The sequence below is a fragment of the Hemitrygon akajei genome, chromosome 5, assembly GCF_048418815.1.
Source record: "Hemitrygon akajei chromosome 5, sHemAka1.3, whole genome shotgun sequence".
NCBI classification, from domain to species: Eukaryota; Metazoa; Chordata; class Chondrichthyes; order Myliobatiformes; family Dasyatidae; genus Hemitrygon; species Hemitrygon akajei.
In genome coordinates, this window is record NC_133128.1 from 84,203,512 (window position 1) to 84,231,263 (window position 27,752).

General features: G+C 41.0%; 1 protein-coding gene and 1 pseudogene across 4 annotated transcripts in view; both read right to left on the reverse strand.

Moving 5' to 3' along the window:
- The window catches only part of phf11 (PHD finger protein 11), an 87,607-nt gene that overhangs the window by 31,141 nt on the left and 28,714 nt on the right, over positions 1–27,752 (reverse strand). For all 4 annotated transcript variants that reach the window (XM_073045924.1, XM_073045926.1, XM_073045925.1 and 1 more), the window contains exons 7-14: positions 23,553–23,632; positions 20,842–20,894; positions 20,027–20,081; positions 18,699–18,763; positions 15,514–15,562; positions 12,173–12,228; positions 9,367–9,460; positions 7,726–7,851 (exon numbers count right to left, since the gene is read on the reverse strand). In XM_073045924.1, the coding sequence (XP_072902025.1) occupies positions 7,726–7,851; positions 9,367–9,460; positions 12,173–12,228; positions 15,514–15,562; positions 18,699–18,763; positions 20,027–20,081; positions 20,842–20,894; positions 23,553–23,632 (578 nt within the window). The remainder of the gene's footprint in view (positions 1–7,725; positions 7,852–9,366; positions 9,461–12,172; positions 12,229–15,513; positions 15,563–18,698; positions 18,764–20,026; positions 20,082–20,841; positions 20,895–23,552; positions 23,633–27,752) is intronic.
- LOC140727329 (sin3 histone deacetylase corepressor complex component SDS3-like) lies at positions 26,571–27,612 on the reverse strand (annotated as a pseudogene).

A 27,752-nucleotide genomic window follows, 5' to 3' on the forward strand; every position in this document is an offset into this window, starting at 1 on the left:
AAGATGTGAGAGAATAGAACCAGTCAAGTGTGACAGTGAAAAAGTGTGTATGGAACTGGAGGAGATAGCAGAGGTACTCGATGAGTAATTTGCTTCAGTATTCACTACGGAAAAGGATCTTGGCAATTGTAGGGATGACTTACAGCAGACTGAAAAGTCTGAGCATGTAGATATTAAGAAAGGGGAAGTGCAGGAGCTTTTGCAAAGCATCAATTGAATTGAATTTTGGTTTATTGTCATTTAGAAACCACAAATGCAAAGCAGTTAAAAAATGAAACAACGTTCCTCCAGAATGATATCACAAAAGCAGATGACAAAACAGACTACATCAGAAAATCCACATAACGTTTGGCAATCCCCAAATCCAGAGTCCGGAGAGGCAGCTGCGTATTAATATCGTGCTACCGTCTTAGCGCGTTCTCCGGAAAGGAGCTCCAAACCCACCAGACAAAACAAGACTACCCAGACACACCAAGTCAGGAGACCAACTCTACCACCCAACAAACCAACAACTAAAGCTACAAGACCTACACAAAACCACATAGTTACAACAGTGCAAACAATACCATAATTGATAAAAACAGACCATGGGCACTGTAAAAATAGTCCAAAGATGTTAAAAGACTATAGGTTCAAAAGAAACCACCACACAGTTTCCACATGTCCTCAGGATCCCGATAGACTCGTCATCCCACACAGGCGACAGAAGGGAATACCCCCGCTATGGACTTGCACGGCGCCGCCGGACTCAGCCTCACAGACACAGCACACAGTGAAAGCGCCCCGACCGCAGCGGACTCCGAGTCCATTGAACCTTCGACCATCCCCTCTGGCACAGCCTCTCTGAGCACCACCCTCTGCCGAGCGCACTACGACACCCCCACCACTGGCCACTGGCAACACGACCCCAAGGACTGGGGGCCTGTTCTTCCCAGCAGAGACCCGGACCGCACAACAGCAGCAGCAACGAAGAAGGCATTCCTGGAGATTTCCAGATGTTCCTCCCTGCTCCCACGTTTGTTTTTCATCAGATTAGGATTCTGCACGGCACCCTGCTTGACAAATAACAGATATCAACTCCGGAGAGGCTGCTGCAAACTGCGTCACACCGCCATCTTGAAGTTTGAGGTCTGCTCTGCCCTCCACTTTGTTGGATCAAGTTGGATAAGTCACCGAGACCGGAAGACATGTACCCCAGGCTTCTGTGGGAGTCCAGGGAGGAGATTGTTGAGCCTCTGGCAATGATCTTTGCATCATCAATGGAGACGGGAGCGATTCCAGAGGATTACAGGGTTGTGGATGTTGTTCCATTATTCAAGAAAGGGAGTAGAGATAGCCCAGGAAATTATAGACCGGTGAGTCTTACTTCAGTGGTTGGTAAGTTGATGGAGAAGATCCTGAGAGGCAGGATTTATGAACATTTGGAGAGGTATAATATGGTTAGGAATAGTCAGCATGGTTTTGTCAAGGGCAGGTTGTGCCTTATGAGCCTGATTGAATTTTTTGAGGATGTGACTAAACACATTGATGAATGTAGAGCAGTAGATGTAGTGTATATGGATTTCAGCAAGACATTTGATAAGGTACCCCATGCGAGGCTTATTGAGAAAGTAAGGAGGCATGCGATCCAAAGGGACATTGCTTTGTGGATCCAGAAATGGCTTGCCCACAGAAGGCAAAGAGTGGTTGTAGATGGGTCATATTCTGCATGGAGGTTGGTGACCAGTGTTGTGCCTCAGGGATCTGTTCTGGGACCCCTGCTCTTTGTGATTTTTATAAATGACCTGGATGAAGAAGTGGAGGGATGGTTTAATAAATTTGCGGATGACAGCTGAGAAGTGGCAGATGGAGTTCAACCCAGATAAGTGTGAGGTGGTTCATTTTGGTAGGTCAAATATGATGGCAGAATATAGTATTAATGGTAAGACTCTTGGCAGTATGGAGGATCAGAGGGATCTTGGGGTCCAAGTCCATAGGACACTCAAAGCAGCTGTGCAGGTTGACTCTGTGGTTAAGAAGGCATGCAGTGTATTGGCCTTCATCAATCGTAAGCTTGAGTTTAAGAGCTGAGAGGTAATGTTGCAGCTATATAGAACCCTGGTCAGACCCCACTTGGAGTACTGTGCTCAGTTCTGGTCGCCTCACTAAATGAACTGAAAGTAAGCATGCAGGTACAGCAGGCAGTGAAGAAAGCTAATGGCATGTTGGCTTTCATAACAAGGGGAGTTGAGTATAGGAGCAAAGAGGTCCTACTGCAGTTGTACAGGGCCCTGGTGAGACCACACCTGGAGTATTCTGTTCAGTTTTAGTCTCCAAATTTGAGGAAGGACATTCTTGCTATTGAGGGAGTGCAGTGTAGGTTCACGAGGTTAATTCCCGGGATAGCGGGACTGTCATATGTTAAAAGATTGGAGCAACTGGGCTTGTATACACTGGAATTTAGAAGGATGAGAGGGGATCTGATTGAAACATATAAGATTATTAAGGGATTGGACACACTAGAGACAGGAAACATGTTCCTGATGTTGGGGGAGTCCAGAACCAGAGGCCACAGTTTAAGAATAAGGGGTAGGCCATTTAGAATGGAGTTGAGGAAAAACTTTTTAATCCAGAGAGTTGTGGATCTATGGAATGCTCTGCCTCAGAAGGCAGTGGAGGCCAATTCTCTGGATGCTTTCAAGAAAGGGTTAGATAGAGCTGTTAAAGATAGCAGAGTCAAGGGATATGGGGAGAAGGTAGGAACGGGGTACTGATTGTGGATGATCAACCATGATCACATTGAATGGTGGTGCTGGCTCAAAGGGCCGAATGGCCTACTCCTGCACCTATTGTCTATTGGAAGGATGTGGAAACCATGGAAAGGGTGCAGAGGAGATTTACAAGAATGTTGCCTGGATTGGGGAGTATGTCTTATGAGAATAGGTTGAGTGAACTTGGCCTTTTCTCCTTGGAGTGACGGAGGATGAGAGGTGACCTGATAGAGGTGTATAAGATGATGAGAGGCATTGATCGTGTGGATAGTCAGAGGCTTTTTCCCAGGGCTGAAATGGCTAACACGAGGGGGTACAGTTTTAAGGTGCTTGGAAGTAGGTACAGAGGAGATGTCAGGGGTAAGTGCTGTTTTTTTTAAAATGCAGAGAGTGGTGAGTGCGCTGAATGGGCTGCCAGCGACAGTGATGGGAGCTAAGAGTCTCCTGGACAGGTATATGGAGCTCAGAAGAATAAAGGGCTATGGGTAACCCTAGGTAATTTCTTATGTAAGGACATGTTCGGCACACCTTTGTGGGCTGTAGGGCCTATATTGTGCCGTAGGTTTCCTGTTTCACTGACCTCGGAAATTCTTCCTTCTGCATTCTCTGTAATCCCACAAAGTCTGTTTTATATTCTCTCCACCTACTGAAACATACCCATTGTTACAGCTAGTACTTGCCCCATTGATGTGACTAACTTTACTCTTTTTCCCCTCTCTCCTTACCCGGATACCTCACACTGAATAGGTTTGCCATCCTGATCATCGACTTTTCACCATTCACTTGATCTCTCTACAGCTCTGACCCCGTTTGGTTAAATCACGGGCTTCCATTTCGTCACGGCACCAAAGTCAAGGCAGTTCACAGGTATCACTACCTTCCTGTTTGGCTGAATGCTCTCACAGGGCAACTTCTCCATTGGCTACCTCCAGACGGGGATGCTAGTGTGGGGAACCAAGGAAAGCCTATGGTTGTGTCGGATACGTCAAACACTTTTATGCAACATTCTCTCCCCCCCACCCCACAGCTCTCTATTCTCCCTATTCTCACCCTGACAGGCCAATGTTTAAAGTTAAGCTGCAGCCAACCCAAACACCTCAGCTCTTTCAGTTCAATTCAAGTTTAATTGTCATTCAACCATACATGAGTACAGCCAAACGAGGCAACGTTACTATGGAGTCAAGGTGCTGAAACACATTACCAACAGTCACACACAAGAACACATTCATGGGGTACAAGAGTCCTGACACCCTCCATGACGTGATGCCCAGTCCTCGCACATACAAGTCAACAAACCCCATACAGGATGCCAGTAAAATACAATGACACAATATGCATGTATACAGTCCAGACCCCACCAGCCCACCAATATCATCCGCCAGCCTGCTCCAACACCCCTACACCTGCCAGGTGACACCGCAGCTTTGAGTCCAGTCCTCGTGTATACAGCGCCGATAAAAAGTATTCATGCCCATTGGAAGTTTTCACGTTCTGTTTTACAATACTGAATCATATTGGATTTAATTTGTCTTTTCCTGACACCGATCACCAGAAAGACTCTATTATGTCAAAGTGACAACAGATTTCTACAGAGTGATCTAAACTAATTAGAAATATAAAATACAAAATAACTGACGCTGTAAGTATTCACCCCCTTCAAGTCAGTAATCAGTAGATGCACCTTTGGCAGCAATTAAAGCCTTGAGTCTGTGTGGATGGGTCTCTATCAGCTTTGCACATCTGGACACTGCAATTTTCCCCCATTCTTCTTTACAAAACTGCTCAATCTCTGTCAGATTGCATGGGATCATGGGAGAACAGCCCTTTTCAAGTCCAGCCACAAATTCTCAATTGGATTGAGGTCTGGACTTTGACTTGGCTACTCCAGGACATTAAACTTTGTTGCTTTTAAGCCATTTCTGTGTAGTTTTAGCTTTATGCTTGGGTTCATTGCCTTGCTGGAAAATAAATTTTCTCTCAAGTCTAGTTCTCTTGCAGGCTGCATCAGGTTTTCCTTCAGGATTTCCTTAGACTTTTCTGCTTTTATTTTACCCTCTACCTTCACAAGCCTTCTAGGGCCTGCTGCAGTGAAGCATCCCCACAGCACGATGCAGCCACCACCATGCTTCACGGCAGGGATGGTGTGTTTTTGAAGATGTGAGGTGTTTGGCTTATGCCAAACATAGCGTTTAGACTGATGGCCAAAAAAGCTCAATTTTGATTTCATCAGATGGTAGAACCTTCTTCCAGCTGACTTCAGAATCTCCCACATGCCTTCTGACAAACTCTTGCTGAGATTTCATGTGAGCTTTTTTCAACAGTGGCTTTCTCTTTGCCACTCTCCCATAAAGCTGTGACTGGTGAAGCACCCGGGCAACAGTTGTTGTATGTGCAGTCTCGCCCATCTCAGCCACTGAAGCTTGTAACTCCTCCAGAGTTGTCACTGGTTTCTTGGTGGCCTCCCTCACTAGTCCCCTTCTTGCAGGGTCACTCAGTTTTTGAGGACAGCCTGCTCTAGGCAGATTTACAGCTGTGCCATATTCTTTCCATTTCTTGATGATTGACTTAACTGTACTCCAAGGGATATTCAGTGACTTGGAAATTTTCTTTAATCCATCTCCTGACTTGTGCTTTGCAATAACCTTTTCGTGGAGTTGCTTGGAGTGTTCTTTTGTCTTCATGGTGTAGTTTTTGCCAGGATACTAACTCACCAGCAGTTGGACCTTCCAGATCCAGGTGTATTTTTACTGCAATCAATTGAAACACCTTGACTGCACACAGGTGATCTCCATTTAACTAACTATGTGACTTCTGAAACCAGTTGGCTGCACCAGTGATGATTTGGTGTGTCATATTTAAGGAGAATACTTATGCAATCAATGATTTTGTATTTTATACAAAAGAGTCTTTCTCAATTGACCAGCGTCAAAAAAGCCAAATTAAGTCCACTGTGATTCAATATTGTAAAACAATAAAACATGAAAACTTCCAAGGGGGGGGGGGGGTGAATACTTTTTATAGGTACTGTACAAATACATGTAGAATATTAGTAAAAATAGCTGTTATGAAATAAACATGATCATCTACTTAGATAATTAAACTGAACAGGTAAAATAATTATGTACACAAGGATAGAAAGGAATAATAGGTGCAGTGTCATATCTGGAGCATGTTCAAATAGTGGGGACCACCAAGGTTACTAGCAGCTTGTTACTGGTGTGATCTACATATCAAGGACCTGTGGTCAAAGAAGTTAGAGCTTGTGAAGCATCAGAAAGGGAAGGTAACATCAGTATGTTTCAAAACCAGGAGATAATAGTTTCAGTACGGCCAGAGACAGGATATGAACATATGGGGACCTAGAGTGCAGCAAAATGGAATTGAAGGAAAAAAATGGACCACTAGACTACAGTAGAATGGAGGAACAAAAAGGGATTTATAGTTCAAACAAGAAATAGATACTGCTCTCTGCATGAAACATGGATAGCTAAAGGTTGTGCTGATCACTCCCTGATGACATCTTGTAATTGTGAAAGACCTTGAGATGACGGGACAGCAGAACCAGGAATCCTGCAGCCAGAGAGTTCTGAGACAGAAACACAAAAAACAGGAAATACACACCAGGACAGGGAGCGTCTGTGCAGCTGCTCACGATTATCAATGCTTTCCATTTTGTCATAGAACTACAAATATGAGAGCTGGTCTGGAATGAGAGGGGCTAAAACAAATTGAAAAGCAAAATCACAGACAGAGTATTCTTTAGATTATCAGCTGATTCATGTGCACATTGGCAGAGGGACAAGAGATCACAGTGAACGTGCAGCTGAGGAAATGGTGACAGCCAGTGGATATTTTGAGGGGAGGGGTATTAATATCAATGCTGAGGCTAAAGAATGCTCCTCTGTTAAGACCATAGAACACTACAGCACAGTACAGGCCCTTCAGCCCTCCATGTTGTGCCGACCCATATAATCCTTAAAAAAAGTACTAAACTCACACTACCCCCTAACCCTCCATTTTTCTTTCATCCATGTGCCTGTCCAAGAGGCTCTTAAATACCTCTAATGTTTGAGCCTCCACCACCATCCCTGGCAAGTCATTTCAGGCACTCACAAACCTCTGTGTAAAAAAACTTACCCCTGATGTCTCTCCTAAACTTCCCTCCCTTAATTTTGTACATATGCCCTCTGCTGTTTGCTATTGGTGCCCTGGGAAACAGGTACTGACTATCCACCCTATCTATGCCTCTCATAATCTTGTAGACCTCTATCAAGTCCCCTCTCATTCTTCTAAGCTCCAAAGAGAAAAGTCCCAGCTCTGCTAACCTTGCTTCATATGACTTGTTCTCCAATCCAGGCAACATCCTGGTAAATCTCCTCTGCGCCCTCTCCATAGCTTCCACATCCTTCCTATAATGAGGTGACCAGAATTGAACACAATACTCTAAGTGCAGTGTCACCAGAGATTTGTAGAGTTGCAACATGACCTCTCTACTCTTGAACTCAATCCCCCTGTTAATGAAGCCTAGCATCCCATAGGCCTTCTTAACTACCCTATCAACCTGTGCAGCGACCTTGAGTGATGTATGGATTTGAACCCCAAGGTCCCTTTGTTCATCCACACTCTTAAGTAACTGACCATTAATCCTGTACTCAGTCTTCTGGTTTGTCCTTCCAAAATGCATCACCTCACACTTGTCCGGATCGAACTCCATCTGCCATTTTTCTGCCCAACTCTTCAGCCTGTCTATATCTTCTTGTAACCTTCGACCACCTATAGCTCCATTCAGTGAGCAAGTGAAATAGATTTGGGGCTTTAAGTCAAGAACTTTGGGAAGGGTGAGAAATCTCATCAGGTAAAATGAAAATTATAAACAGCCCCTAATATATGATAGGTGTAGACAGTCAAAAGTCTATTTCATTGAACAAAAGAAATGGAAAAATACAAACATTTTCATATTTCACTACAAACGAACCTTTACTGGTTGCATTTTCAGTTGCTATTTTTTGCTGAATGGCATTCAGATCTTTCTGGATTGTCAAGAAGATCTTCTCCAAACAGTGAGCTTCTTTACACATCTTCCAGAATTTCTCTGCTTGTCCTGTAGATATTCAGAAATTACTATTAGTTACAGAAATTACATACTTGTATAGTGTGTGCTTCTTGGCAGGTTCCCTGCTAGGCACTCTCATGCTAGGAGACTTTATTTAAGTCTCAGGTACAGGTACCAGACAGAAGGAAAGACACAAAAAGACTAAGGGAGCGTAATAGTCATCTGGTGAAGGACAAACATTTTTGTGTTCATATGTTGGACAGACCCGAACTTTCTGGAAAGTTACCTTTGACTGTTTAGAGAAAAGCCAGAGATTATGATAGATTCAGGGGGCTGGGTCAACTGGTTACCGAATGGCACCAGCAACTTGGACATCAGTGGGTAAAGACAGGGCAGAATAAATTTGAAAGTTATGTTGAGTTTGAAATAGGCCAATAGGACAGAGGGGAATAAATATTGGAATGAACGATCTGTCAAATGGCCTCTTGCCCAGCAATAAACAATCAAAATTAATTCAATGGAGAAGATGTGTAACCCAGAGAGAGAGAGAGAGAGAGAGAGAGAGAGAGAGAGAGAGAGAGAGAGAGAGAGAGAGAGAGGGAGAGGGAGAGGGAGAGGGAGAGGGAGAGGGAGAGGGAGAGGGAGAGGGAGAGGGAGAGGGAGAGGGAGAGGGAGAGGGAGAGGGAGAGAGAGAGAGAGAGAGAGAGAGAGAGAGAGAGAGAGAGAGAGAGAGAGAGAGAGAGAGAGAGAATGAAGCCACCAGTTTACAACTAAAAGAAAAATGAAACAAACTGTTTTACCAGCTTCACTCAGGAAAGGAACTACTTCCTGGCTGATATTTAGCAACCTCAGAACTATAGGGAAGAATGCACACATCCCAAAGATAATGGAAACAGAGTGCTGGTTTGTTATTGTGTGTGAGAGAGTGCGAGAGATTTCACTGTCACAATGTGTAGCAAATTCCAGCTTTCCATGTCCTTAATTCCCCTTTAGAGTTTATACATTTCTGTATTCCCTTCACTAAGTTTAAGCTATATCAGATCGTCAATAATTAAGTGAAGAGAAGCCGACTGTGGCTTAAAGAAAGTTCAGTAAATAAAGCAGTTTGCACATTGAAATAGTTGACAGTTGAACTGGTCTTGAAATATTATAACTAAACTAAAATTGAATATGATTAGTTATAAATACAATGAATAAAAAGTGATTACCACTTGACTCATATCAGTTTATTTTATTGAAAGGAAGCCTGGTGATTTATTTTCAACCAAACCCTTTATTCAGTGAAATTTGCCACAGGTTCAACACATTGAGCTACTGGGTATAAATCTAGTAGTAAAGCAACATAATAAAAATGTCTCAAAAATATCTGCCAACTTCCTACAAATTTCAGTATGACCAGACCCCAGCAACTGCTATTAAATTTACATATTGTAAATATTATGTTAGAAGCAAACCTGTCAAATCAGAACAGCAGGAACAGCTCCTCGAGTAGTTACAGAACTGACAGGAGTGCAGCACACGACTGGATTTCTTGTGTATATACAGTAGTTTGTCTTTTATTACCTGATACTTCACAAGGTTCTCTGATTGCAGCTGAAGTCCCTTCTCTGCTGTCCTGGCCATTGTGCTGCACGTCAATGTCCTGTTGGATTTCTTGCTGTAACAAAACAAAAGTCTATGCTTGACCCTTGGGTGTTCCAGCGAACTTGGGAGTTTGGATCTGAAGCTCCCAACTTCTCTACCACTGGGGATTTTCCTTAAAACACATCTGCATTTGATATGGACACCAATTGCTAAGATAAGTAAACAATTTCAACATGGAGAGGTGGTAGAAATGTCATTCAACTATTCTCCAGTATGCTGTGAAGTCATTCTTTTCTTGGGACTATGCTCATCTTAGATGAAAAGTAAATTTTGATCAACTATGTGTACCACTTTAAAATGTGTTGATTCTCTCATGAGGTGCAAGTCTTAAATATAAAGAGAAAATGCTGGAATCATTCAGATGATCAGGCACAGCAGTTGGAAGAGAAACAGAGTTAATGTTTCAGATTGAAGGCTTACTGGGGGTTGGACAAATACTGGCTTGACTCAACTGAGAGATACTTACACTCAGTGAGTACTTCATTTAAGAACATCTGTACATCTGGTCATTTATGCAAACAAAATTAGCCAATCACATGACAGCAATTCAATGCATAAAAGCATGCAGACATGGTCAAGAGGTTCATTTGTTGTTCAGATCAAACATTAGAACAGGGAAGAAATGTGATCTAAGTGACTTTGATGGTGGAATGATTGTTGGTGCTAGACTGGACTGTTTGAGTATGTCAGAAACTGCTGATCTTCTGGGATTTTTACACACAACAGTCTCTAGAGTTTACAACAACAAAAAAATACAATGAGTGGCAGTTCTGTGGGTGAAAACGCTTTGTTATTGAGAGGTCAGAGGAGAATGGCCAGACTGGTTCCAGCTGACAGTAACTCAAATAATCATTCATGTCAACAGTAGTGTGTGGAATAATATCTCAACGCTTGTGGAACCTTGAAGTAGATGAGCTACAACAGCAGAAGTCCACCCCAGATTGAAAGGTGTACCTGGTAACAGGGCATTGAGTGTTTACGCCATAGTGAACAGTGATAGCCAAGCTTGATCCTAACCTTGTCAAAATTACACATCCATAACAGACAGTAATTTGCAATGGTCCATTTTTTAGTTTCTATCAGAGGGTACCACGAACAATTACATAGAGTTGAAACAAATTGCTCCAAGTCTTAGCAATGTAGTATCTCATTAAGAGAATTAGCAAAGATGTCCTTTCCCTTAAGGCAAGTCACTTAAGTGCAATCTATTTGGCTTGAATTTCCGCAGTTTATGATTATACTTCACTGACTAAGATTATTTATATACGGGGAAAAGCTTGGCACTGTATTTCATTACTTGGCAGTTTTAGCATAGCGTTCAAGCCAAGACAGTTTAGAAAGACACAAGTGAATTGGGTGACAAAGCAGAGTTACCAAAATCCTGTTTAAGAAGAACATTTATCATGGGAGGAGTCCATAATGGAAGTGTGCAGAGCAGAAAACAAAATCGGAAGTTTAATAAAAACAAACACAACTACAAATCTGTCAGGTTTTTGAGGGACACATATACTCATCCTTAACGTTTGTAGTCAGATGTGTGTACACGTGTCCAAGTACTCAAAGTTATTCATATATCTGATGGGCGATTGTTCAGGGAGGGGCTTGGTCTTGGTTTCCCCACCCTTGCACAGTAACCCTGCAGTTTAGGAGAGATATCAGAGAGTGACATGCAAGAGGGCAGGAACAGTGGACACCAGTGATGGAACAAAGGTGAGAGGTTGGTGCATGAAGCTAGAACTAGTGGAACAGAGTTCAAAGGAGATTAAAAAGTAAAACAACCTTAAAATCAAAATGTTTAGGAATAAAAGCAAACAGCTAAAATAACTCTCAATAGAAATCATTCAACTATGTAATAAACAATCTTTGAACAATATTAAAGTGGTTAGATCCATTTCATTCAGCAATTGAAACTTCTGGTTAGCTGAAAGCTATCTTGTCATTACTTTGTTCCATTTAGTGAATAACGTGGAGATGAGGAGATCAAAAGAACGCTGACTGTTTTTTCCATATTCCATGTCCTATTCTTTTCACCACTGCTCTTAATTATTTGGTCTGGGAAGTTTAGTCTTTTTAAAGCTGATAGAGAAAGGTGGGGTATTTGGTTGGATGACAGCTAATTCAGATGCTATTAGGCTGGATCTTGGGAGTGTAAATTGGGAACAGAAGTCCAGATGCAAGCGAAGAACAGGATGGCCTGAATGAGGGTAGGACCACCCAAGGGGAGATGTGTGTCTGGGAGTGGTGGAGGTACGGAAGGTCCTTAATGAATACAGTACTTTACCTCAGTGTCCAGCAGGCATAAGGAGTTTGGTGAATGTGTGGACAGCACAGAACAGGTTAATGTTTGGCACATGTTGAGTTAAAAAAGAGGTAGTGTTGGAGCTTCTGAAGAATATTAGGATAGATAAATCCCCGGGGCCAGATGGGATGCTCCCCAGGTTACCATGGGAAGTGAAGGAAGAGATTGCTGGGGCATGGATGATTATCTTTTCATCTCCCTGGAGAGGTACTAGAGGCTAGGATGATGACAAGCATTGTTCTGTTGTTCAAGAAGGGTAACAGGGATAATCAGGTTACCATAGACAAATTATTGATTTGGGTTCCCTTGCACAGCAGAAGTTGGGGTTCTACCTTGAGTTGTACTTCAGCCACCTACAATCCGGCAACTTTGAAAAACTAAGCAGATGAGATTTTCTATTTATTTATTTAACTTGTTCAGACATACTTGATCTATGTTTGTGCTTGTGTCAGTGCAGTTCCCATCATTTGACTCGTGTTCCTCTGTAAAGAAAAACATCAGTTTACTTGCATGAAACTCTTATAGACATTCAATAATACAACTTTACAAAACATGTCAACAATTCTCTTCCTCCATTGAGGATGTGAAGTTAGAACAAAATAAACTACAAATAAACCTCAAACAACAAATGTCAACAAAAACAAGTTTTATTTTTAAAAGACACATACTATATTCCAAGAGAAATATACTCATTAAGGCCAATTTCAAACATGCTGATTATGGGACATCAAAAACACAGAGAGAAACAAAAACAGGGAAATATTTTTGATAATAAAGGCAGAGTACTAAATAAAACAATTTAAGATTCTTTTTAAAAAAGCAAAGCAAAGAAATGTTGTAATGAAATGCAACAATATTGAAAGAAGTAATAGTAATTTACAGGAATTTTATTAAAAGGAAAATTAGAGACAAGGGCACAAAATATAAACAAGATGAACTCACAGAAAGGTAAAGAATTAGCAGAAACGCTGCATAAATTTTAATCAAACAAAACAGCAAGCAGGTATTTCGCTAGAGGATGGGCTTAAAAAGAATAGCAATTCTGTTTGAAGAGAATGGGAGAAAATTTTTTAAAAACTATTACAGGTTTCCCCTGCTATCCGAAGGTAGAGCGTTCCTCTGAAACCTTTAGTAAGCCAAAATATCTTAAAGCAAAGAAGCAAATACCATTAATTTATATGGGAAAAATTTTTGAGTGTTACCAGACCCAAAAAATAACCTACCAAATTATACCAAATAACACATAAAACCTAAAATAACAGTAGCATATAGTAAAAGCAGGAATGATATGATAAATATACAGCCTATATAAAGTAGAAATATTGTATGTACGGTGTAGTTTCACCTATCAAACTCGGGAAGACAGCGAGCCAAAATCGATTTGGAGAAAAAAAAATCAGCACGTACACATGTGCATGTACACGCATACGCACATACACACATGCACAAACAACTGCCCGCACAAGGCTTCATGGTCATTGTAGTCTTTCTCAGGGTAAATACACATATAAAGCAGGCGTCTTTTTCTCATAAAAGCGAAAATCCTCTTTGGTTAGCAAAAACAGATACTAATGTAGGTCTTTTGTAACAGCGAGCTGTCGTAAAGCGAACGTTCAAAAAACAGGGGGCACCTGTAAACTAAAACAGAAAAATAACCTAGGCCAGAATGGTAAACCACACACACAAATGCACCATCCCTATTGACATCTAGAACTCTCTGGCCCAAAATAGCTCAAGGTGCAGGAGCAGCAGTCAGAATGACATTAGAAATCCTAAATCCATGCACTAGCAACAGGCAGAAAGAGCCTCCTCACAATTTACCCCCTGCCAAGCTGTCAGCAGCCGCCTGTCTCACGTGTGGAAGGGTACACCATTTTCATTTTGACCGCATTAGCCCCTTAGTACCTATAAAACTAGGGTGGAAGTCTATCATCCTTGATCCCAAAGAACTAACCAAGATGCAATAACACCAGGGAATCAAACTGATAACTTAAAATTTTTCACAGAAAAAAGGAAATGAAAAGGTCCAGTGGTGAGAAAGACAAATGCAATACGAGCATTCACTTTGAGAGGATTAGAAAATAAAAACAAGGTTGTAATATTAAGGCTTTAAAAAGGAGCTGGTGAGGCCTCCTCACCAGTATTGTGAGCAGTTTTGGGCCCCTTATCTAAGAAGGGATGTGCTTACATTGGAGAGGGTTCAAGGGTTCAAAGGAGGTTCACAAGAATGATTCTGGGATTGAAAGGCATTTGAGGAGCGTTTGATGGCTCTGGGCCTGTACTCACTGGAATTCAGAAGATTGGGGGGGATGGAATCTCATTGAAACCTACTGAATGTTGAAAGGATTTGACAGAGTAGATTTGGAGAGGATATTTCCTATGGTGGGGAGTCAAAAGATTAGAGGACACAGCCTCAGAAACAGAGGGACGTCCATTTAGAATGGAGATGAGGAGAAATTTCTTTAGCCAGAGAGTGGTGAATCTGTGAAATTCATTGCCATGGGCACCTGTGGAGGCCAAGTCGTAGGGTATATTTAAGGGCAGAGGTTGATAGATTCTTGATTGGTCGGGGCATGAAGGGATACAGGGAGAAGGCAGGAGACTGGGGCTGAGAGGGAAATGGATCAGCCATGATGAAATGGCAGACCAGACTTGATGGGCCAAATGGCCTAATTCTGCTCCTATATCTTATGGAAAACAAGTGAACAACAGACCAGCCTGTTCAATGAAAGTGCCAGGAAATATACTAGAATCTTTACCAGAAAAAGTTACAGAAACATAATCCACATGGAATCCGAAAGGTTTAGTCAGCTTGGAATCTGAAAGGTATAGTTACCATTAATTATTCTGATAACTCTGTGTGATACAATCAGTGTTGAAATGATCATCTTTCATCATTTGGGAAAAAGAAACTTTATCAATATTCGTAGATGATATCAAACCAGACCTACTGGCAGCAACAGGGAAGGAAGAACTTGGTAGAGCTGACTTCAGAAAACTTGCAAACGCAGGTTGATAAGTGACAAATGCAGACAAGAAGTAACACAGTTTAATAGAAAACAGGCAGAAATAACACGTACCCTAGGAAATAGGGTACGTTAAAAGCAGATAGGGATAAAGGCTGGCAAATCATTGAGCAAGACTGCAAGTCAACAGAGCAACTGAAAAGTTAACATTGCTTATTCTTAACTCCTAGCAGTAACAGTGAACAATGTTGGTCTGGTTGTACTTAGTACTTTGAACACGTCTAGCTCCCTCCCATAAAACAGGAAATAAAATCACGAGAAATTGCAAAAATAATTTACAAGAACTCTGCCATCGCAACAATCAGAAGCAAATGAACAGCTGCCAGCTGTATTTTGTCAACACCGATTTAAAGATGACCTCATAGATGGGATAGAGTGAAGCAGAGAAAATATTTTTATGAGAGAAATTAAAACTAGGAGCCATAAAACACAAAGTAGTTGCCATATAAAAAATGTATAGAAAAGAGAGGTTCAAAGAAAAGCTACTGGGCCACAGGAAACGTGGCAAATTTTATAAACACCTTCAAAAGGGAGAAAAGGCTAGTACATCAGAACTGGGATGAGGAAGATAGAATGAAAGATTTGTTTGCAAGTACAGTATGGACTAGTTAGACTAAATAGTCCTTATCTATATATTATATTAGCTCTGGATACTTCCTTCACCAATGATTAATTGACAAAGCTCTGAAGACCATGTTTAGACCATTTCAGCCCAGGCAGTGCAAAATTAAGTGATCATACCTAATATGAGAAGAGGATGAACCGACGGATTTTCAGTATCATTAATTCCCTGAAAAGGAAACAAAAAAAATGTTAAGTTAAATACCAGGAGGCAAGTGTATTGAATAATCTATTACTTTGAAACAAAACTTATTAGCTTATGACTAGAAGGCACAGATTTAAAATAGCTAGTAACAAAACTGAAGGAGTGAATTTATTTTACACAATGACCTACAATCTAGAGTGCATTACCTGAAAAATGGAAGATCTAATTAATGGTGGCTTTCAAAAAAAAAATCAGATACAGGTATATACTGCAAGTAAATGGAAAATATTACAGATTTAGAGACAGTCGGGCAATGGGTATATGATGTATTTTTATTTGAAATGCTAAATTCAAATACTAATGTAGCACTCATATCTACAGTGATGAAATGCTTTGAGAGGTTGGTCATGACTAGACTGAACTCTTGCCTCAACAAGGACCTGGACCCATTGCAGTAGGTCAATGGCCTTAGACCACCTGGACAATACAAACACCTATGTCAGGATGCTGTTCATCGACTACAGCATTTAGCACCATCATTCCCACAATCCCGATTGAGAAGTTACAGAACCTGGGCCTCTGTACCTCCTTCTACAATTGGATCCTCGACATCCTAACCAGAAGACCACAATCTGTGTGGATTGGTGATAATATCTTCTCCTCACTGACAATCAACACTGGTGCACTTTCAGGGATGTGTGCTTAGCCCACTGCTCTACTCTCTATATACACATGACTGTGTAGCTAGGCATAGCTCAAATACCATCTATAAATTTGCTGATGATACAGTCATTGTTGGTAGAATCTCAGAAGGTGATGAGAGGGCGTACAGGAGTGAGATATGCCAACTAGTAGAATAGTGCCGCAGCTGGCAAAATCAGTAAGATGAAAGAGCTGATTGTGGACTTCAGGAAGGGTAAGACGAAGGAACACATACCAATCCTCATGGAGGGATCGGAAGTGGAGAGAGTGAGCAGTTTCAAGTTCCTCGGTGTCAAGATCTCTGAGGATCTAACCTGATCCCAATATATCGATGCAGTTATAAAGAAGGCAAGACAATGGCTATATTTCATTAGGAGCTTGAAGAGATTTGGTATGCCAACAAATACACTCAAAAACTTCAATAGGTGTACCATGGAGAGCATTCTGACAGGCTGCATCACTGTTTGGTATGGGGGGGGGGGGGGGGGGGAGGGATGAACTACTGCACAGGACCGAAAGAAGCTGCAGAGGGTTGTAAATCTAGTCAGCTCCATCTTGGGTACTGGCCTACAAAGTACCCAGGACATCTTTAGGGACCGGTGTCTCAGAAAGGCAGCCTCCATTAATAAGGACCTCCAGCACCCAGGACATGCCCTTTTCTCACTATTACCATCAGGTAGGAGGTACAGAAGCCTGAAGGCACACACTCAGTGATACACAAACAGCTTCTTCCCCTCTGCCACCCGATTCCTAAATGGACATTGAACTCTTGGACACTACCTCACTTTTTTAATATACAATTATATCTGTTTTTTTGCACAATTTTAATCTATTCAATATACATATATTGTAAATTGAGTTACTTATTATTATTTTATTCTTTTTCTTCTTCTATATCATGTATCGCATTGAGCTGCTGCTGCTAAGTTAACAAGTTTCTCAACACATGCCGATGATAATAAACCTGATTCTGATTTTGAAATAGTTGCCTCTGTGCTCTGTTATCCTACTATTCTAAATTCAATGAAGTAATTGTTACGATAGCCTTAGTTGTATGTGTTTAACATGACCAACATCACAAGCCATTTCACGAAAGAAAATTGGGTGAAACAACAACTGGAAGTGCTGGAAACACTCAGCAGGTCAGGTGAGCTACTCTGACACAAGAGTCACCGATCTAGAGTGTTAATTCTGTTACCCACTGATTTCACTTGACCTACTGGTGATTTGCAGCATTTCCTGCTTTTATTTCAGATTTCCAACATCAGTAGTTTCATGATCCTCAGAACCTGGGTCCATTACAGTCAGACAGTTATCAGATGCTAGGTCCCAGTCCACTGTGGTTTGCCTTCAGACAGTGAGGTTTATGAAGTGTGGGAGATCCAAGCCAACATATTTGTAAACACAAAGAGCCACCGATCAGGACACATTTTGCATAAAAAGCAGGTGAAAACCAGGAATTCACTCTCACAGAATGATATTCAAGCTAAGACAATTGAATACTGTATATCAAATGAGACTGATACTCCTGTTGGGAATTATTTGAGGAAATGGAAAACTCTCACGACTTCAGTGGTGCCCAGCTAGCAGATGTTCCGGACTATTGAACATTACTTCCTTTAATACTCCAACACACTTTGAAGATCATCTTCTGAAGATGACACAATGAGTTTTCCAACAAATCAGATGAGTTGAAAGAGAACACAATTACAGGTGTCCCCCGGTTTACAAATGCTTGCTTTATGCCTCTTCACTTTTACATTAGTAACCTGTTTTCGCATTACAAAGAGGATTTTTGCTTTTACAAAAAAATTTCCTGTATAAATTAATGGTTCTTCGCTTTACGCCATTTCTACTTAAGATAGGTTTCATAGGAACGCTCTACCTTTGTAAAAAGGGGGGGGGGATACCTGTAATGTGAATTTAAATAGTATCAGTTTCAGAATTTTAATCCAGTTTCAAAAATTAAATCTGGAAACAAAATAGCTGCTGGCAGTGAAAGTGGCCATGTATGGGTGCAGAATCCTGTTCTAGTAATGGTAACTTAAACATCAATGTCTTTTTAAGGAAGAGGGATATCACATCCTTGAGTACCAACACCATTTCTCTTTCAGAAAGGTGGAACAGTGTCACATTAGCACCTGAGGATTCAGGTGACAGAAGGGTGAATTATCCAATGTTACAACTAGGGACAATGCAGTCTTCCATGGATTAAAGCATAAACCAATTAATATTCAATTTGTGGAAAAGCATTTGTTATTAAATGTTTTACTATTATATAAACAATCACAAATGAAACATTCTGCTTCGCAATATTGTTAATCATATCTGATTGTCAAATTTGTAGAGATCATCCTGGACACCAGATTTGCCTGTTCCTGTTCAGTTCATTTGATGACATACAAAGGCAACCTTGCTACACAGAATTCGTTCCCTCCTCTCCAATACTCCAACGCACCTCATTCATTAGGGCTTCTTGACCGTCTCCTGGACTGCCTGTACCAAGCAAGGAGAATGAGCATTCTGTTCCACAGAAAAAGGAGGAATGGTTTAAGAACAAGAGACATTCAGACTACATACTTGAAGATTTCACAGAGGATTTACTGAAGCAAAAATCATTCATCATTTATTTATAGAAGAATTTTAAAATCTAGAAACACCAAGATTTAGCAAGATTTTACAATCTAGAACCACCAAGGATTGTTTAAATCGAGAAACATCAAGAATTGTTTACATCTAGAAACATCAAGTACTACTTATTAAAAAGGCTGACTGCACTGGCTGTTTGATACTACTTCTATCTCTGGCTCAGAAGGTGGGAGTTCAAGCTCTAGTCCAGTGATATGACCACGTTATCATGACTCGTAGGAAGACTGAAGGCATTCTGCTTTGCTGAAAATGCAGACTCCTCAGCTGAAACTGTCCTCATTCAATTCTTTGGGTTTTTGGAATAGATCCTATACCACTATTTGAAGGAGGAGCAGTTTTGTTCCTTCTGTTTTGTCCCGCAAACATCATCGGATAAAAATAATTCTGTCATTGATACGTTACTGCTTGTGGGGTTTTGTGGTAAACAGAGTGACTCCCGGAGCACAACTGTGACTTTGGAAGTATTTCAATGCCAAAATATGCTGGCCTTTCAAGATCCTAAAGATGCCGCTTAACAAAGATACCAGGATTGTTATTACATTTCTCGCATAAAACAAAGCAGAGAAAGAAATCAACATAGAAAAGACTAAGGTGTTTGTTGGTGCACAGAAAAAAACAATTTAACTAACGGGCTTAAGCAGCAGCTTATCTGATTTTAGCCAGGGTCTCTGCTGGGCACGCCACTGAGGTGATGCTCACCTATCAGGCTGATAGCATTCTTCCCTCTGACTTTCCACTAATTGATCACAGAAGCATAGCAGAATTGCTCAATAACCTGATTCTCTACCTACGTGAGGACATACAAAATGACAACAAGCTCCAACATCAGCTTTCCCTTTCTCCAGCGACCCAAAAACCACTGAAATATATTCACAAGAGAAGGAAACCTTCAGCTCCGGTTTGGGAAATGACAGATCAGCTGAAGGAACCCTGGCTCTGCTGTGAGTTTGTATCCCGAAACCCATCCAAACACAAATCTAATCTTCAATAATACATTCCTTCAGACCACAACATGCACCTGATGTTGTTTTAATCTTTGCCTTCGAATTTCATTCAGTATAAGTAATATACATGTTAACTGCGATATTTATGCCTTGAATTAGTTCTCATTTAAATTCACATTTTAGTTAGGCATACCATCCGAAGATTCATCCATTCCTTCTGCTTGACTCGATCTGGAACTACAGGATAACTGAAATACAAAAGACACAAAAATTGCAGGGGAAACGGACAGAACAACTAACCAATAATAGCAAACCCCAAGAGATAGATGACGTTTTAGTTATTTTCTTATGACTATTTACTGGATATTTTAATACATCCCAGTTGATAAATTGAAACTATTGAAATTCTCATTACAAAACAGTAAAGCAGCAGTCAATAAGTTCAAAAATTTGTTGTTCCTCTCCGTGCCTCTGACACATCTGGTGGCAACCTCGCTGTTTCTTTAGCATTTTTGTGCTTTTTTTATGAGGCTGAGTTGCTAGCTTGACATTCAGCCCAGCACAGATAGAAAATGTGCAAGGAGCCGGCCAGATTCGAACCCGGGACCACTTGCCTCAAAGTCTGGTGTGGATGCCAATACGTCACTGGCTGGCAAATTCAAAAATGCAGCTGCTTAAAATTATTCAGAATAAGCTTTGCAAAAATAAGCTTGAGAAGTTATTACTTTTCTGTTTGTACTACTTGGATGTACTTATGTTTGGAATGATCGTCTGGATGACATAAGAACATAAGGGATAGGAGCAGGAGCCGGCTATCTGGCTCGTTGAGCCTGCTCCGCTGTTCAATAAGATCACGGCTGATCTGGCCATGGACTCATCTCCACCTACCTGCCTTTTCCTCGTAACCTTTAATTCCCCTACTGCGCAAAAACAAAGCATGCAAAAGTTTTTCATTGTACTTCCATACATGTTACAACTATAAACCAACTGTATAATCACAATACCCACCTTATTTTGTTTCCAATCATTATTTTCAAGCTTTATTTGTTTCGATCCAGTTTCTAAATGTAACATTGAACAAACAACAACAGCCATTTTGATTACTGATGAATTTAATTGCATCAACACCATTTTGTTCAAAAGCTTCTGCCTTAATTCCTACTGGATTTGTCATTTAGCAAATTCATCGTCTTCTTTTAAACAATCTCCTTTTATTAAACAAATACAACTATTGTCCTGAATAAGGGCTATGATAAAAGTTATTTGGGAAAAACTTCATTCCTGCAGAGTGGAAATTAAATCCAATGGCTGCTTGTAGTCAAATTTGTCTGTTTGGAGTTTATACTGGGGCTGGTAGCAGCAGTAAAGCTGCAAAAAAATACATACAGAAAACTTAAATGGTACAGGTGACCCGGGTTCAATTCCTGCCACTGCCTGTACGTTCTCCCCGTGACCGCACGGGTTTCCTCCACATCATCTGGTTTCCTCCCACAGTCCAAAGACATACCGGTTGGTCGGTTAATTGGTCATTGTTAACTGTCCCATGACTAGGCTGGGATTAAATTGGGAGATAGGTGGCACAGCTTGCATAATTAAGTAATGTTGCTATGCTCGAAAGCAATGCCTTCAGCAGGCAATATTTCAGTCTTCCCACACAGCAACAAACTGCATACAACAAAAGATAACACCCCAACAAACTGATGCAATGTCTGTGGTCAAATGTACGTAGACTGAAATGCTAGAAGCCCACTTCTCTTTGATAACGGTTGCCAGGAAATATGTCTCATAACCATTGGCTTAATATGCAAACGAAGTTCAAAGTAACTTTATTATCAAAGTACATAATTGCCACATCAGCCCTGAGATTTGTTTTATTCAGGCATACTCAGTAAATCCAAGAACCATAATAGAACCAACAGCACAAACAAACAAGCAATGTGCAAAAGACAACAAACTGTGCAAATACTAAAGAGAAAAAAACTATAATAAATAAATAAGCAATAAATATCAAGAAAATAAGATGAAGAGTCCTTGAAAGTGAGTTCACAAGTTGTGGGAACATTTCAGTGATGGGGTGAGTCAAGTTATCAGCTCTGGTTCACGAGCCTGATAGTTGAGGGGTAATAACTGCTTCTGAACCTAGTGGTATGGGTCCTGAAGCTCCTGTACTTTTTCCCCTTCTGGCAGTAGTGAGAAGAGAGGATTGCCTGGGTGGTGGGGGTCCCTGATGATGGATGCTGTTTTCCTGCCATAGCGCTCTGTGTAGATGTGCTTAATGACGCAGCCAGTAAATGTACGTTCCACCACACATCTATAGAAGTTTGTCAGAGTTTTAGATGTCATGCCGAATCTTCTCAAACTCATAAGGAAGTAGAGGTGCTGCCGTGCTTTCTCTGTAATTGCATTTACATGCTGCGTTCAGTACAGGTCTCTGAAATGATAACACCAGGGAATTTAAAGTTGCTGTCCCCCTCCACCTCTGATCCCCGATGAAGACCAGCTCATGGACCGCTGGTTTCCTTCTGAAGTCAATGATCAGCTCTTTGGTCTCGCTGACACTGAGTGAGAGATTGTTCTTGCGGCACCACTCAGCCAGATTTTCAATCTTTCAAAATTTGATGGAGATTATGGAGGAGATGCTGTTGCCAATCCAAGCTGACTGGGGTCTGCAAATGAGGAAATTGTTGACCCAATTGCACAAGGAGATATCAAGAACAAGGTCTTGAAGCTTACTGATTCAAGGCAGACAGTCCCTCAAATTATGCAACACCAGCAGCACTGTAAGAATGCATCAATCCTCACTATGTAATCAAGGATTGGACTAAGTGAACTTAAAACCAAATGACTTAGGATAAAAGCTCCATCACTGAGCAATGGCATTGTTCTGTTTTTGGGCAGAGCCAGTTTAACTCCAAGCTTTAGAATAAGAAAAATTGATGGAAAGACAATTAATATAAGCCAAATAAACTTGTGAGGCCAGGTTCTGGAACCAGAGTGCTAGAAAACTACAAGCAGCAGAAGTACAAACAACACACACAAAATGCTGGTGGAACACAGCAGGCCAGGCAGCATCTATAGGGAGAAGCACTGTCAACGTTTCGGGCCAAGACCCTTCGTTAGGACTAAACAGCAACAGAAGTATCCATTTTGATCCCCAGGTCACTTTTACAACAAGATGAAAAAGGATGATAGGACTATTATCAAGCTGATGATGTGCAGTGGGTTTGGGTACCAGTTTATTAATTAAGGAAATGGCCTTATGGGATTTCGGTAAAGTTACTGGAGTGCCAGGTTTGATCACTGGGATAGATTCAGATCAAATTTTGAGTCATGTAAATTTAACCAGCCAGTTGCAGAAGACAATAATATGCACACAAAAATATAATTATACCATCTTATGATCTTACCTTCGAGAAATTGATATACTGGGTATTGGCTAGTTATTGTGGGTCAGAACTTGATTTCAAACATAGTTACCACAGTACAACTAATGTTTCACCCTGAGGTATAACTAGATTGTTATCCAAACAATAAAGACACAAGCAGCAGAAGCTGATAATTTTATTCAGTTAGTAAGATTATAGCTGATCTTTTTTTTAAAACCTCTTTGCCCCTTTTCAGCAATAGCTCCTTTGCCAAAACAGTGATGCTTTGCATCAGTAATGTTGACCTAAAATATTAACAATATTTTGATACGTAGTATGCCATATTTTACTCACTGGATTTAGCACTGAGTTGTATGTGGCAGCCAGTAAATATTGGCAAGTCATCACTTTCATCTGTGTCAGAACTGTCTGCCCTTAACAAAAAAAAAAGAAAGCATATTTAATTACAACTACAGTGACACAGCAGTAACATTAAGGCAGACTGATAGTGTAATAATTAACTGGCAGCCTGGTTTACATTTCACCTCAGTCAATACCACAAGAGAAAACGGATAGTCCAATTTCCATTTCATCTGTAAATATGTGGCACAAGAACAATAGCTATTGTTGTATCAGCCAAGACCACACACACACACACACACACACACACACACACACACACACACACACCTCCCCCCCCCAAGGCAAAGCCCCCTTCACCAGCACCCAAGAGGCAGCAAACTAGTCAACCTAACATAGGTGTGACCATAGAATAATTTCCTGATAAGCAGGATCTAAAACCAGAATGGTACAAGTCAAGAGACAGTGGCCCTCTAACTCTGTGAACCCTCATGGCTAAAACATCCTACAAGGGAGTTGCAACTTTCTGCTGTGCACCTTCACCATCTCATCTCCATCTTAAATCTATTCCCCCCCCACCGAATCTTCAGACTATGCCCCCTAGTTCTAGTCTCACTTACCAGCAGAAACAACTTCCCTGCTCTATCTTCCCTTTCCCATACACAATTTTATATAGTTCTATAAAGTGCCCTCCCTCTCTTCTGAATCCCCAACTTCAAAGTAGATTCATTATTAAAGTACAAATGTGTTACTATTTTCTTGCAAGCATTTACAGGGAAAAGGAAGAAATACAATTTAATTTACGAGAAACTACACATAAACGTAGACTGACTGACGAACAACCACTGACAAAAGACAAACTGTGAAGATAATACTGAAAATATGAGTGTAAAGAGTCCTTGAAAATGAGTCTGCAGGTTGTAGAATTGATTCAGAGTAGTGCTGATTAAAGTTGTCCATGCCGGCTTAGGAGCCTAATGGTTAGAATCTGACAGCATATAGAGCCTATCTGGCCTGTGCCAAATTATTGTTCTGTTGTAGGATAATAACTGTTCCTGTACCTGGTGGTACGAGACCCAAGGTTTTTTGACCTCCTGCTGAACAGTAGTAGTGAAAAGTGGGGGCCTGAACAGTGGGGGTCTTTGATGATGGATGCTGCTTTCTCCTGGCAGTGCTCCATGACAACGTATTCAATTGTGGGGAGGGTTTCACCTTTGATGGAATGGGATACTTTCTGTCACCTTTTGCATTACTGGGCATGGTGTTTCTATACCAGACTGTGATGCAACCTGTAGGAGCCATGAACCTATTTTGTCTGTCTATATTATATTTTAATTTAATTATATTATAATTTGTCACGTGGGTTGGGGTATGGTAGAAACCATGAGTATAGTTACGTATTCATGCTTTGTCTCAAGTCAGTTTGATTAATGAATGCTCCTACAGGTTGTCTGCCTTAAGCGCTGTGGATGCACGGAAAGTTCATTGTTGACTACATTTACAGAATCAAATATCGCCGATGATGCGGGCCAACAAAGAGTTGATTCTGAGTAGCACAATAAGAGAAAAGTAACAGGAGTAAATTGAAATTTGCAACTGATGTCAGCAACCTTCATATTGGGACTGTCAAAAGAGAACTTAAACTACTTTAGCGAGTAGAAATTGGAAGTCTTCAAAAGGAACACAAGGCAAATGAGGGCTTGACCAGTCTCCATGAAGCTGTTGCTATGCAACATCATGTCGTTGCTAATTCCGAAGATCGATCAAATTAAACAAAATGAAAGTGATTTTAAACATTGGATGCCTTAGCAGTGCAGTCATAGATGTTGAACCAAACATATGATATTAAAGGTCATGTTGTTGAAACAAGTGAAAAGATTTCTCAAATTCCAAGGCACGTTTTGACTACACATATAGCAGAGAAGTGACAGCATTATGTAAACCCGAGCAACAGTGCATCAAACGTCCACGCTCGAAGTTCTGCTACAGGCAGAGCATCTCTGTATCTCAACACCTTCTCTGCATGGATTAAAACAGGCTGATTTAGCTGCATTAATCACACATTAAAGACACACATGCACTGTAAGTGCAAGAGGAACAGCAACAGAGAAGGAAGCAGCAGCTTAAGTTGCAGGAAGAAATTACTGCATAGATGGCCAAATGTGCCTCAAGTGGGCCAGTGCCAAGGGTGCTCCAGCAGGACAGTGTGGTGTGAGTTCCTCTATTGATACGGTACAAAGAAAACACGACACTCTCAATGTTGATTCATTTGTTCCTCAAATGTCTGTGAAGCATGAGTTAGACACCCAAGGGGTAGTTCAGGGTGTTCACTTCCAGCCTGCACTAAAGAGGGACTCTGAACCTATGTCATATAAAACAGCTAAAAAGTCTCATGGGGACATTAACTTACGAAATGAAAACTGTTGTGCCTGTTGTGCCTGGTTACACAACAATGTTATTAATAAAAATGCTGGAGACGGGAGCTAAGTTTTATGGTTCTTCACTGGCAGAATCTGAACTCGGCACACACGTACAGATCAATACGCGCCTAATAGCGCATGCTCAATATACGCCTAATACTGCATTCAACAACATGTTACTAAAACATAAAGTAGTCCCTTATTATATTGTAGGCTATATGGTACACTCCCCCCCCCCCTTTTATTTTAATACTGTATCAGCTGTTTTTTTTACTGCGGCACGATGCTAAACAAAAATGTTTTCCCTTAACATACAAACATCTACCATTTGTTTACTTAGTAACTTAATAATATCAAATTATAACAAAGTAACATAATTACATCAAATTATAACAAGCCTTTGTTTTACTTTTAGTCCAAGACCCATTTATAACTCAAGTCTCTGGTGGGGGGGGAGGGACTTCTCAACCTCTCCAGGTAATGTCTGTCAATAACTTGTTTGGTTTAATACAGATTTCCATACATGTCATGAAAAGTTGACCTCTGAGCATAGGGAGTTAAGATGATGTGCGCCTCCAACTTGCTAAGCGTTCTAGGCAGCAGATCGCCTCCGTATAATGAAGACTCCTCTGTGCAGCTGTCCTAGATATATACGCATCTTTGTGCTATCACTTGTCTTCCTTACCCATGTCTCATTTGATCCAACTGTGCTAATTACACAGCCAATCTTCGTATTCTCCTTAGATTCCAAATAGACAGCCTGACCTTTATGATACCATCTCGTAACATAATATAACTTTTCATCTTCTATTCATGCTTCATATCTTTGTGCTGGTGATTCAGCAGGAGTGCTGGGAAGATGCACAGGAGAAGACGAAGATGCTGGCTGGTCTTTTCAGAGATTTAAGCTTTTTGGGAGTTCACAGATCTTCCATTATCTGTTCATCTGTTAACAAGTAATTTAACTGCGCAGGTGCAGGTTTTCGTCTTTTGTCGGTAATTGGAACAGGGTCATTAGGTCTCCTCCTTAGTTTCCTAGTCATTATTGGCTTTATATCTATGGAATCTCCTGTGAGTTCCATTGATAGCCTCTCATTCTCGATCATCTTTTTCTTTTCTTCTAACTCAATCTCTTTATCAAATTCCTTCACTGCTGCTTTCTTCTCTTTAATATAATTTCTTCCCACTTGTTCTGTCTCCAGTTGCAGAAAAAGCTCTGCATTTCGTATTCTTTCCTTGTATTGTTGATCTAGTTTCTTCATCCTTTTCTGATACTCCTGCAAAGTGACTTCCTGTAACTGCTGTAGCTGTCTTTTCAGAGATGTCAATTTCTCCTGGTACATCTGCTCTTTTACTTCCAGGTAGTCTTCATCATCCTGCTTATTGTCATATGTCCTGACGAAGGGTCTTGGCCCGAAACGTCGACAGCGCTTCTCCCTATAGATGCTGCCTGGCCTGCTGTGTTCCACCAGCATTTTGTGTGTGTTATTGGCAATATCTGTCTCCCTTGCATCCTCTGTATCTTCATCCAAGTCATGGCCACGGATAATGCGTTTGTCCTTATCGTCGACGCTGTCTTGCTCCTCCTCATTGTTGTAATAGTCAACAATGGGTGAGAAGAGAGCTGCGGACATCTTCCCTGCCGAACTGCCCTCCTTTGTCGACACATCTAGTGCCTTGATGGTGTGCTAATCCAACTGGATTTTCCTGAGCCATTCACGTCCCAGCAACAGTGGTCCTCCATTTTTCAGTACATAGAGGTTCAGCTGCTGTG